The sequence below is a fragment of the Marmota monax genome, unplaced genomic scaffold (assembly GCF_021218885.2).
Source record: "Marmota monax isolate L192 unplaced genomic scaffold, Marmota_monax_Labrador192_F-V1.1 WCK01_AAM20220418_F8-fsc00008, whole genome shotgun sequence".
Taxonomy (NCBI): Eukaryota; Metazoa; Chordata; class Mammalia; order Rodentia; family Sciuridae; genus Marmota; species Marmota monax.
In genome coordinates this window covers 16,936,687-16,948,762 of record NW_026694432.1, presented here as the reverse complement: position 1 = coordinate 16,948,762, position 12,076 = coordinate 16,936,687, and the positions used below count along the sequence as shown (strand labels likewise).

The 12,076-nt window shown below is 56.2% G+C and overlaps 1 protein-coding gene across 3 annotated transcripts; it reads left to right on the top strand.

The window, feature by feature from the left end:
- The first annotated feature begins 901 nt into the window (after window positions 1-901).
- Hcrtr1 (hypocretin receptor 1) lies at window positions 902-12,055 on the top strand. 3 transcript variants are annotated; one of them, XR_009224332.1, is made up of 10 exons: window positions 902-1,064; window positions 2,000-2,059; window positions 2,367-2,549; window positions 2,727-2,905; window positions 3,932-4,175; window positions 4,418-4,533; window positions 6,167-6,393; window positions 7,626-7,747; window positions 9,363-10,471; window positions 10,573-12,055. XR_009224332.1 is itself a non-coding variant. In XM_046469352.2 (7 exons), the coding sequence occupies exons 1-7, from the start codon at window positions 2,351-2,353 to the stop codon at window positions 9,551-9,553; spliced, it is 1,278 nt and encodes a 425-aa protein (XP_046325308.1). In that variant the 5' UTR covers window positions 2,241-2,350; the 3' UTR covers window positions 9,554-12,055. The 3 variants fall into 3 exon arrangements, 1 of the variants encoding a protein (XP_046325308.1); XR_009224331.1 differs by lacking the exons at window positions 902-1,064; window positions 2,000-2,059 and having other exon boundaries at window positions 2,241-2,549; XM_046469352.2 differs by lacking the exons at window positions 902-1,064; window positions 2,000-2,059 and having other exon boundaries at window positions 2,241-2,549; window positions 9,363-12,055.
- The last annotated feature ends 21 nt before the right edge of the window (window positions 12,056-12,076 follow it).

Sequence of the window (12,076 nt, the reverse complement as noted above, 5' to 3'; positions counted from 1 at the left end):
CCTTCCTCCAGCAACCAGAGAGCCTTTGGAGGGTTGGGGAGCCTCTATTTGGTGGTCAGGTCTGTTAGATCTGAGAGGAGCACAGGCTTGAACCCAGCTCTGCCTCTGTTGGATGACTTCTGGCAAAACACTGAGCCAAGTGTGTCCAGAGGGTCCTCATCTGTAAAGTGGGAATAAAAACACCCTCACCAGGTTGATGTGACGGTTTCATGAGATCACATTTCACCACTCTATAGGAATGGAGCTGTGTTATTACTATTCATTGACCAGCACACAGCTAAGTAAATATTTGTTGAATTAATGAGCCCCTCTGGCACCCCCTCTCTTGCCTCCAACTCATGTCGGTCTTGGGAGGGGGAAGTAGGTATGAACAGAAAGAAGGATTTGGGGCAGAGAGTCGGAGATGAGAGAGCAGGGCTTTTGGGCATCGCTGGGAGCTAGTTGCTCTGGCAGCATCCAAAGCTCGGCTGGAGGTGACGCGGGCATCCTTACCCCTGAGACCCACCTATGCCATCATCCTCGTCAGCTAGGTAAGGTAGCCAGAAGAGGTGGGGCTGGGGTACACCTCTGCCCTGTGGCCCCCCAATGGTGCCCTGGGGATGCAGTCGATGCGCCCAAATGGGGGTGGCGGTGGAATAAATGTTGAATGAATGCCGACGGTATGAATGAACGGATGGACGCATGAATGGAGGTGGGATGGAAGCGTGAAGTGACAGGCGGGGAGGGATGAGCTTCTCCCTCCGCCCTCCGGGTCTCGGGCTGCGAGACAGGCTGGGGCTCCCCTCCCCGCCCTGCCCCTCCCTCCCGGCCCCCCTCCCCGCGGCGGCGCAGCCCGGCGGAACCCTCGCCGAGCCACTGCCCGCGCTGGAACCGGGCTGCTCCCTGCCAGCGAGCCAGGCGACGCCGCCTCGGGAGGGGGCTGCCCGGCCGCCTCGGGAGGGGGCTGCCCGGCCCCCTCCCTAGTCGCATTCTCCAGGAGTCCGTCTTCCCCGGAGGAAGGCGGAGTCCCGGGTGCAAGGTCTGGAAACCAGCAAGCGAGAACGCCCGGGTCCCGGAGCCAACAGGTGCGGAGAGTGGGGGACCCCGGCCCGGGGGTGAGGGCTCCAAAGGACCTGCGACGGGAGATGGGTGGACCAAGAGTCCAGGAGTGATCTGGACGCTGGGAGGCTGGGTCACCATCCCACCCTGCTCGCCTCCTGGCAGGCTGCTGCGGAACACCCAGGGGTCTTGCTGCACCCCTGCACCCCTTCCCCGCAGTCCCCGAGGTGCAGGGAGATCCCGCGGAGGGAGCTGTTCGGCCCCTGTACCCTCGCTCCCCCGGGGGTCTCCAGGGACCGTCAACCCTACTACACACCCCGGGGTCGCTTCTGCCCAGTCAAAGGAAGGAGGGGTCCGAGGGGGGAAGGAGGGGCGGGAGCGAGGCCGGATTTATGAATGGAGAGAGCGGCCGCTAGCGGCGGTCCCCAGCACTGCGCCGCGGCGATTTGCGAGGGGCCTGGCAGAGGGTCTGAGGGCCTGGCCGCTGGGCCCTGGCCTCTCCTCTCGCTCGCAAGGAAGTTCTCTGTTCCTCCTCGCACCTTTCCTGGTGTGTGTGTGTGCGTGTGTGTGTGTGTGTGTGTGTACACCCACGAGGTGGGGGGGAGTCAGGCGGGTCTGGTGGGAGCAGCCTGGATCTCTAATACCTGCCTCAATTCTTTTTCTAATAAAAAATTAAGGCCCTTGAGCTAACTCAAGAGAGAATATTTGTAATCCGTACGTCTTCCCTTCCCACCCCTGTGGTGTTCCGCGAATCCAGACAGACCTGGCTTTGTAGCTTTGTGACCTTGAGCAAGGGGCTCAACCTCTCTGAGCCTCCATCTGCCCATTCACAAAGCAAGGCTCCCTAATAATGGTATTCGGCAACGTCCGTGAGGCTAGCTTCCAGTGCCAGGCTTTGGGCAAAGCGCTTAGCGCGCAATAGAACTCATTCCTTACTCCTCGCCGCCGACCTGGGAGGTAGGTACCGTTATTACTCCGTTGGACTCCATTGAATGGGGAAATCGAGGCTGAAAGAGGCGAGGTAAGTTACCCAAAAGCAACTTGTGTGGAGTTGGGATCAACCCAGATCTGCCTTCCTCCACGGATTTGATACTGACAATTAAGAGGGAGCGCATATGCAAAGTGCCAGGCACACTCCCTAATATCTCCTTCCTTCCTTCCTTCCTTCCTTCCTTCAGGAAGTTTGGGCTGGGACCCCAAAGACCTGGGTGCAAGAAGCGGGCCCCCTGAGGGGAGTGGGCTGAGGGCTGGCCGGGCTCCCCTCCCTTCGCAGAGCCCAGGGTACCCCTCGGCTGCAGCGGCTCCTGAGCTCATGGAGCCTTCGGCAGCCCCAGGGGCCCAGACGGAGGTCCCAACTGGTAGCGGGGAGCCGTCCCGCGTGCCACCAGACTACGAAGACGAGTTTCTCCGCTATCTGTGGCGCGATTATCTGTACCCGAAGCAGTACGAGTGGGTCCTCATCGCCGCCTACGTGGCCGTGTTCCTCGTGGCCCTGGTGGGCAACACTCTGGGTAGGTCTCGGTCCTGCCCTCTCCTGTAACGCTTCCTCTGGGGACTGGGGGGTGAGTCCCGGTCCCGTCTGACCCTCTCCTGCTCGCGGGGACAGGGGCTCACTGGCTGGGCGGGGAGGGGTGGGCGTGGCTCTGACTCAGGTTTCACTGCCCTGGCCCCCTGGCTGCTGGCTGCAGTCTGCCTGGCCGTGTGGCGGAATCACCACATGAGGACAGTCACCAACTACTTCATTGTCAACCTGTCGCTGGCTGACGTGCTGGTGACGGCCATCTGCCTGCCCGCTAGTCTACTAGTGGACATCACCGAGTCCTGGCTCTTTGGCCACACCCTCTGCAAGGTCATCCCCTATCTACAGGTGAGCTCTTCAGGAACCCCTCACCAGCCTCTGTCACACCTACACGAAAACCACCATCTTCCAGAGGTCTCAGTGACTCTGGCTGGCCTTTCAGGCACGACACAGTGGCTCAAGACCAATGCACTGTCATCCCCTACTGCCATGAAGGACAGGTTACTGGGGTGAGCACTTGAGGACACAGCCACAGCTCCACATGCTCCTACACAGAACTCCTGGTCCCAAACACTGCCACACCACATACGCATCCATGGTGACCTCCAGGCACACAGCAGAGAAGAGAGGCATCAGCCCACTGTGACACAAACACCAATACTTGCTGGGCTTGCACCCTGATCCCAAGGGGGGCAGAGTTGAGGGGACTATCCACTGCCTTCCCTGTAGTGGGAACCAGGGCACCTGATGAGGTTTGTGGAGAAGGAGTGCCAGCCAGAGGCTGGCCGTGGCCTCTCTGATTTATCTCTGGACCCTCTCCCTGCACCCCAGAAGCAGGGGGCAGCCCTGGAGGCCATGCTTACCCATGATACTGGTCCGGACCCATCTCTGCCTCCTTCTCCTAACAATTTAGAGAAGGGGTGGCATTCCAGGGTGAGAGAAATGCTTCTTGGATTTTGCGCTGTTTCAAGGTTTTCCACTCAATTGATTAACTCTGGAGACTTTAAACATAAAGACAGAGGAGGGAATTTTGTACTCAGTTTCTTCATTTGTAACACAGTACCCACCTCATGAGAATGGTGCCTGCCACGTAATGCTTTCCATAAATGGAGGTAATTATTCACAGTAGGAGAACACCTACTATATGCCAGGTCTCCAGCTGAGCATTCCCATTCACAATTTCATTTATTCTCACCAGTATCCTGCCAGGTACATGGTATATTCCCATTCTGCATATGAGGCTCAGAGAGGGTGAGTAGCTTGCACAAATTCACACAGCCATTAAATGGAGTCAGAATTTGCACCACACTGGGATGTCTGTTATCTCTGGGCTGTTCCCCCTCATATCTCTGATGCTGTGTCCCTGTGGGGCAGGCCGTGTCAGTGTCAGTGGCAGTACTGACTCTCAGCTTCATTGCCCTGGACCGCTGGTATGCCATCTGCCACCCACTGTTGTTCAAGAGCACCGCCCGGCGTGCCCGTGGCTCCATCCTGGGCATCTGGGCCGTGTCGCTGGCTGTCATGGTCCCCCAGGCTGCTGTCATGGAATGCAGCAGTGTGCTGCCTGAACTAGCCAACCGAACCCGGCTCTTCTCTGTCTGTGACGAACGCTGGGCAGGTAATAGTGGGCACCTCCAGGACACATACCCATAGGGCAGACATCTGTCCATCCCTAGGGGTCCCTCCAGGATAGACACTGCAGGTTGGGTGACTCCAGGCGATCTCCCTGCCATGGTGCCAGCATGGGGGAGGTTCAGCTGCACTCAGGCCTTGCCCTACACAGGAAGGGTGGCATTGCCAACCAGGTAAGCCTGGGGCCCCCATGCTGAGCTTGACCCTTACATCTCTTGGCCCCTACAGATGACCTGTACCCCAAGATCTACCACAGTTGCTTCTTCATTGTCACCTACCTGGCCCCACTGGGCCTCATGGCCATGGCCTATTTCCAGATCTTCCGCAAGCTCTGGGGCCGCCAGGTGAGGCCAGCTCTTTTGGGCACTGTCTATACTGAGAGGGGTGGGGGGCTACTGGCCTCAGGGAGTAGACACCCTCTGCCTTCAGAATATGCTATCCTGGCTGCAACTGGAAAGAGGCAAGGCCCAGGGACGTGGGGACATTGGGGAACTTGAAACCTAGAGTGCTAGGCCTAACTCTTGGTAACTCCATTACCAGTAGCTGCCATTTATGTTCCATCACCCCCAGGGAATCCTGCAACCTCTTAACCTCCGTATCTTATCCTCCATGAAATACGTAAGAAAACAGAGAAAGAACATCATGTCCCCCAAAGCCCTCAGCTAGAGAGTAGAAAATCAGGGATTGAAACCTGGATCTGTAAGTTTCTAATACTCATTTTATCTCTGAAACATTAACAGCAGCTCTGAGTTTCTGCCTGGTGAAGCTTTGTATCCAGTGTCTTCACCGCTACCTAAAAAAGACATGCTGTTGCCTGCGTCACAGTGCTGAGCAAGGGCAGTCTCCTGCCAAGGCCAATGAGGGGCAGAGCCGGTCCCAGGGCCTGGCTTCTTTCCTCTATTACAAATGGCTCTGCAGTGGGTTTCCTGCTGGGGGGTCATGAGGAGAGGGGTGCTCAGAGGCCCTAAGCACTAGTGGAATTAACTCCCTGGTCAGTGCTGGGGCAGTGAGAGGATGCAGGCCAGAGAGTGACCAGGCTCGGGCACGGACACTCGCTTCTGGAATACCACTTACATTCCACACAGTGTTGACGGCACCCAGACCTTGCAGGGTGGGTGGTGAGATTGGTTAGACCCGAGCCCTGCTTTGGAAAGATGCCCAGTCAGGTGGGGCCTTTCCATACTGGCCTGCCTTGCAGGCTCCCAACGCCTGCCACCTGCCCCTCCCAGACCCCCTGTCCAGCAGGACAGAGGCACTGACCTCATCTAACAGACAAGAAACCAAGGCTTGGAAAGTTAGATGAGATTGTTTCACAGCTCATGAATGTTTGACTAGCTCTGGATGCCAAGTTTCCTGCACTCTAGCCCCATCCTCCTCTGATGGGGGGTGATCCAGGTGTCTAGAGGCAGGAGGGTCTTCAAGGATGTCTCTGGCTGCTCCAAGAGCCCAGAACCACCCCAGGATTATGGGCATCAACCCAGAGGGGGACCCATGCTCTGAGGCCCAGGTCATTCACTGCTGCCCTCCTGCTCACCCCTGACCTAGGCCTCCCCACGGTCTGATATGGGCCAGGGAGAGGCCCAGCTCACCCCACCCACACCCTGTCCCCACAGATGCAGCTGGATATTGAAGGAGGATGGATGGGCAGCCAGGAGATGTTCAGACCTGAGGCTGTGGCCTGAGGCTCCGCCTCTCTCTGAGTCTCAATTGTCTCATCTACAGCTAAAAATCAATAATGCCTTTTCAAAAGCATGCCGTAGGTGGTTTTGCAGTGAGATAATGCAAAATGAGAGTATATTAATCACCAAGTCCAGAGTGTTCATCTTTATTGTGAATATTGGGTTCCCTCCTTTTGCAAGAGCTCGTTCCTTGCCACCTCCACTCTGCCCCAGGGTCTAGCTAGGAGTGGACCCACCCAAAGAGATCAGTCCTGCCAAAGAGCTATGCCCACCACTGCTCTCTGTGTGTGCTGGACAGATCCCAGGCACTACCTTGGCACTGGTACGGAACTGGAAGAGACCCTCAGACCAGCTGGAGGACCAGGGGCAGGGTCCCAGTGCACAGCCCCAGCCCCGGGCCCGTGCCTTCCTGGCGGAGGTGAAGCAGATGCGGGCCCGGAGGAAGACAGCCAAGATGCTGATGGTGGTGCTGTTGGTCTTTGCCCTCTGCTACCTGCCCATCAGTGTCCTCAATGTCCTCAAAAGGTGAGAGCGCAGCCAAAGGTGGGAGGGTGTGGGAGGAGCTCTACTGGCCCCCCACATCAGGACAGATCCTTCTCTTCCCTGAGTCCCCGCACCTCCATGTCCTCGCTCATTAAATGGTATAGCAATAGTAATGGCTCTGGGCTGTCGTGAAAACCCGTCCCTTCACTCCTCAAGCATCACGTTCCAGGGTGAACAAGGCAAAGTCCCTCTCTTCGTGGGGACTACACTGTAGTGGGAGAGGAGGAAAATAGAAAAACTCATGTGTGTTATCAGGCAGTGATCATTGCTATAAAGAAAAAGAAAATAGGGAAAATGGTTTTTCTGTTTTAGACTTTTTTTGGGGGGCATACTGGGGATTGAACCCAGGGGGACTTAGGCACAGAACCACATCCCCAGCTCTTTTTTTAAATATTTTGTTTTAGTTGTTGTTGGACACAATACCTTTATTTTATTTTTATGTGGTGCTGAGAATCGAACCCAGTGCCCCTCATGTGCGAGGTGAAGGCTCTATGGCTGAGCCACAAGCCCAGCCCCTTCCCAGCCCTTTTAAAAAATATTTCATTTAGAGACAGGGTCTTGCTAAGTTGCTGAGGCTGGCTTTGAACTCATGATCCTCTCGCCTCAGCCTCCTGAGTGGCTGGCGTGTGCCACGGTGCCCGGCTTGTTTTAGATTTAATTTATAAAAACAAAAGGAAGTGACCCTTGAGCAGAGACTTGGAGGAAGTGAGGGAGTCAGCCTGCAGGGATCTGGAGGGACAGCAGTCGAGGCAGAGGTACACAGGGACACAGCAGATGAGGGGCCACAGGATTCTGGGGAAGTACATAGGCTATTGGGCAGGAGTCAGCCTGTTTGGGTTTGTGCTTGGCTGTGTCCTGGGTGTGTGATCTTGGGACTTCAACTCTCTGAGCCTCAGTTTCCTTAGCTGAAGAATAGATGCTGACCGGGGCTCCTCATGTCGCTGTGAGGTTGGATGAGAAGGTGGATGGGGACTCCAGGGGATTAGGTAGCTGGAGACTGGGCACATATACCTGGTGTCTGTCCCTAGGCCCTCTGTGGTCCTACTTTCTGTGCTTGAGAACCCAAAACTATAGGCAAGACCTCAGACTTGGAAACCCAGGAAAGGCCACTGAGTGGACAGAAGTGGGCGGGGGAAACTTGCCCTTCCCAGCTGGAGTTCCGTGAGCACCACCCCCAACACCTGCCCCTTTCTGACTCCTCCACCTGGCACTAGGGTGTTCGGGATGTTCCGCCAAGCCAGCGACCGCGAAGCTGTGTACGCCTGCTTCACCTTCTCCCACTGGTTGGTGTATGCCAACAGCGCCGCCAACCCCATCATCTACAACTTCCTCAGCGGTGAGTGGGCTGGGCAGAGTGAATGAGGGTGGCCAGCAGTCCCTGGGACAAGTGTCCCCACTGTCAATCCAGGGCCCAAGGAAAGGATGGTGGCAAGGATATACCTACTCTCTCCTGAGCATCACGCCTCTGCTCTGGGTTCCCCCACTCAGGAAAGACTAGGTCACACCCAGAAGCCTGGGCTCCAGCAGTGGCCAGCACCCAGGATGGAGTCTGGTAGATCCTACAGACCACAGAAGGGCAAGGGCTGGGCCAGTGGCCTCCACTTCCCTTCCCAGCCTGGGGGCATGCCCCTCTCTGGTCAATACAGGCAGAATAGTCTATTTTCCCCAGAGGGAGCCAGGCCTGTGGGAAGAAAGCCCAGGAGTCCGGCTGAGGGGATGGTGTATCATCCAGGGCCCAGGGTAAGGGAGAGCCACCAGCAGAGGCAGCTCAGTCCCATGAAAGGGCTCTCCCGGCCATCCAGCAGACGCCCCAGGAATCTAGGGGCTTACCCTGGATCCACGGCCTCCAGCACTGCCCTCTCTCTCCCACCTCCGGAAGTCCAGGCCTGCAGGCCCTCACTCCCACCATGGGCTTCGTGTCTGTTGTCCTGTAGCCCCCATCTCCACTCTGCCTTCAGGCCTCCAGGAGGGTGGTAGTGGCCTGACCCCTCAGGCTTGGCACAGCAGAAGTGACTCGCTAGACCTCATATTTAGCATTAGGCTTCTAAGGAGCTGGTCTAGATGGCCATTCAAGTCTGGACACAAATAATTTTTCAGAAACAGTTAAGATGTTCAAGAAGCTATCGGAGGTCATTATGTAATCCTCAATGCCACCCAAAAATTACTCCCAAAGGCTGCCTGGCTGGTTCTAGCTCAGGGGAGAGAACACAAGAGAGGAGCATTGTGGGGAGGAAAGGGCAGGCAGACTTCTTGAATCACACCTCTTTGCTTGGACTACATTTACTGAGCACCTACTGTGTGCTTGGCCTATGTTGGGCACCAGTGCGGCTGGCAGGCTGGTGACACATGGTCAAGGAGGGCTTGGTTCCGCATTCCCCTGGTAGAGTGGGCTGAGCTGGTGTGGGTGTGGTGATCACTCTTCTCTCTCACTGGTGGCCTTGGGTGAGCCTGTGTCTTTGAGCATCTCCTCTGTGAGGTGAGGATAAAGCCCTATGACCTCTCAGGATGCTGGGATGCTCTGGGGGGATGGACGCTGGGGAAGCTGTTACTGTGCCTGGCACAGTGGGACTGCCACATGCAAGGGCTGCTGCTGCCATCTCATCATCTTACAGGAGATCTGGGGAAAGCCTGGCAGCAGAGTAAGCCCCAAGCCTCTCCATGTGCACACAGAGTGGGGCCGAGGTGACCCACGGCCCCTGAGCCAGACGCCTTGAGCCAGGCTCTGAGCCAGAAGCCAAGGAATCAGATGATAATTGCATTTTTCTTTGGGAAGCCGCTTGGGCCTCTGTCCTCGTTCCCCGTGCAGTGCCGAGGTTGCTGGGGCTCTCCATTCCAACTCTACCCTCCCTCCCAGCCTCCTCTCAGACAGCTTGGCTGGAGCTGTGTGGGCTCAAGGTCCCTTCCTGCTGCGTTTGTCTCCTTATGGCTGTGTCTTTTGTCTCCTAACCAAGGTAAATTCCGGGAGCAGTTTAAGGCCGCCTTCTCCTGCTGCCTGCCTGGCCTGGGTCCCTGCAGCTCTCTGAAGGCCCCCAGTCCCCGCTCTTCTGCCAGCCACAAGTCCTTGTCCTTGCAGAGCCGGTGCTCCGTCTCCAAAGTCTCCGAGCATGTGGTGCTCACCAGCGTCACCACAGTGCTGCCGTGAGGGAGGGCTACCCTGGAGGCTCTGGGAGGCTCAGTGGGCCCTGCCTGGGTTGCTCCTCTGGGTCCTGGGATTCATCCCTGTGCCTCATGGAGAGACTGCTGGATGCAGTGACAGGCTCCGGGTGGAGTCCTGGTTTTCTGCCCCTGTGACTCTGGGCAAGTGGTTTCCCCTCTCTGAGCTTGTGATCCCTAGGCAGGGTTGATGTGAGGCTTAAGCATGCTCTAGAGAGTGGAGAGCTCTTTGTCAACTGTGAAGTGCTGTGGACTTGGTTACTGTTGTACTTCTCTCACTTGGCCGAACCCCGCAGTATTATCCACCCCCATCATCTTTCCAGAGCTTGGCCTTCCTCCCAAAGAACTTTCTCCTGCCCAATTATAAGCCTTCCCTGGAGTCTGCTGTAAAGGTCTCCACAGGTGTTTCCATCTGCTCCAGGGGCTCCCTAATGCCCAGGGCTGTACTTGGCCAGCTGCTCTGTGCTTGTGTGAACCAATCTGGGCCCAGCCCTTCCCTGGTGGGTTATGAACACAGCCCCATGTCACCAGGTGCCCAGTACACACACCATAGCTGGACCTGATGGCTTTGTGGTGTGATAAAACATCTATGTGTGGCCGTTCGGCTTGGAAGCCAGCAGCCCAAAGCAATTGTAATTAAAAGCCTGGCACTGAATGTTCCCTTTCCCTGTCATTACACAAAATCTGTGCTGCTTAGGTTAGGAGGAGAGGAAGGTGGGGCAGCTGGGGGAGGTGACACAAGACACTGGAATGCGTCTACTCATTGCCCCCTACTCCCCGTGGGATCCCAGATGGACCATGCCTCAGGTATGCTCAGTGCTGCCTCCGCAGTGGTGCCAAGCCCTTGATGCCTGGGACCTTAATTCTTGACACATTTGTTGGCTCCCAACTCGGTGGTCTCTGGAAGGTAAGGGGGTAGGGTGGGCAGACAGCGGGTTAACAGACTGATTTACTGTTCCCTCACCTTCTTGGAAACCAGGGTCTCATTTATTTTCTGTGAACTCACAGGATAAAAAGAGAAAGCCACAGACTTGGCCGGATGTGCTCCGGCTGCTACCAAGCGGATTACAGGGCTGCCAGAGGCCTTGATCCTCGTTGCCAGAGCAAGATGGGAGTGCAGTCTGGAGTGCTGCTCTGCTGAGAGGAACGGGAGGCATCTGGCCGAGGCTGATGCGGCCGTGCCTGCCACCAGGTCTGCTTCACTTGATTAATGGAGTCCCGGGCTCCCCGACCTCACCTGTTAAGAAGCAGGGCAAGCTGTGGGCCCGCCCAGGAGCGCCTAGGCACAGCTTCTTAGGAGTCCCACCCTGCCCCGAGCAGGTGGACAGTGTGCTGCTTGTCACAGGCCCTCAAGACTTGCCAGCCCAGCTCCAGCTGTCAGTGGACATGCAATGGTTGCCAGGAGCGACAGGCTGTCCTGTCCTTTTCATGTTCCCACTGCCCTTGGGGTCCAAGGCTGTTGGCAAAGTTTGTAGGCAGGGTTGGAGGTGCACGGTGCAAGAACAAAGTGTGAGGACCAGGCCCCAGGGCCAGACCCACAAGGATAGCCCAGGTCTTGGAGCCCTCCACTGCCCTGACCACAGAGATAGGGACTGTGATTGGCACCATTCTAAAGACAGGTTTGGGGCAGTGCTGCAGCTCAGTGGTAATGTACTTGCCTGGCATGTGCAAAGCTCTGGGTGTGATCCCCAGCACCATGAAAAAAGAAAAATTAAAGAGTTTTCAGTGGACACTTGGCTCAGCAGAAACAGAGACAATAGGAGTTTCCTCTAATGACTGCAGTTCTGCTTCTGCTCTGCAGGATGGAGCCAGAAAAGGGGGTCTTAGGCTTCCACTTTGGGGACTGATGAACTAAAGGACATGGCAAGGGGAGTGATGCCCAGTGAGGAGCAGCTGAAGACCTTGGGGCTTCCTTGGCCTAGGGGTCTTGGGGTAATGTGGTGGCAGGCTTCACTGTCTAGAGGATTGGCATGCAGAAGGGGAAACGAATGTCCCAGGTGGCCCAAAAGAGAAAACTGGAGCCAATGGCTGGTGTTTCCAAGGTGGCAAATTTTAGGATGCACATCAGGAAGTTTCTACCAGTAAAGGAGGAAATGGGCTACCTGGAAAAGCCCTGAGTTTTTTGTTACTGGAGAATTAAAAGAAGAGACTGGACTCCCATGGGGACCCTGGAGGGGATTCTAGCTCTGGATGAGGGTTGTCCTTTGAGAATTGGCTCCATCTAATTGTGGGATTCCAGCACCACAGAGCCCAGAGGAGAGGAAGAAGGCTGAACAGACTGAGCCGGCCATGCCTGCTGGGCCTCACTGGCCTGCAAAACAGTCACACCACCCCTCACCCTCTGCAGGAAGGATAGCCCTGCTAAAGGCCTCAGAGTGCTTATCTTCATCTCCAAAAGTCAAAGGATAATCACACCACCTCCTGTGATAAGGCCCCCCTGGTACATTAGAATGTCTGGTGTCTTTAGCTTTTGATTGAAATTCTGTCAGTTCATTATAGACACCCAATGTAG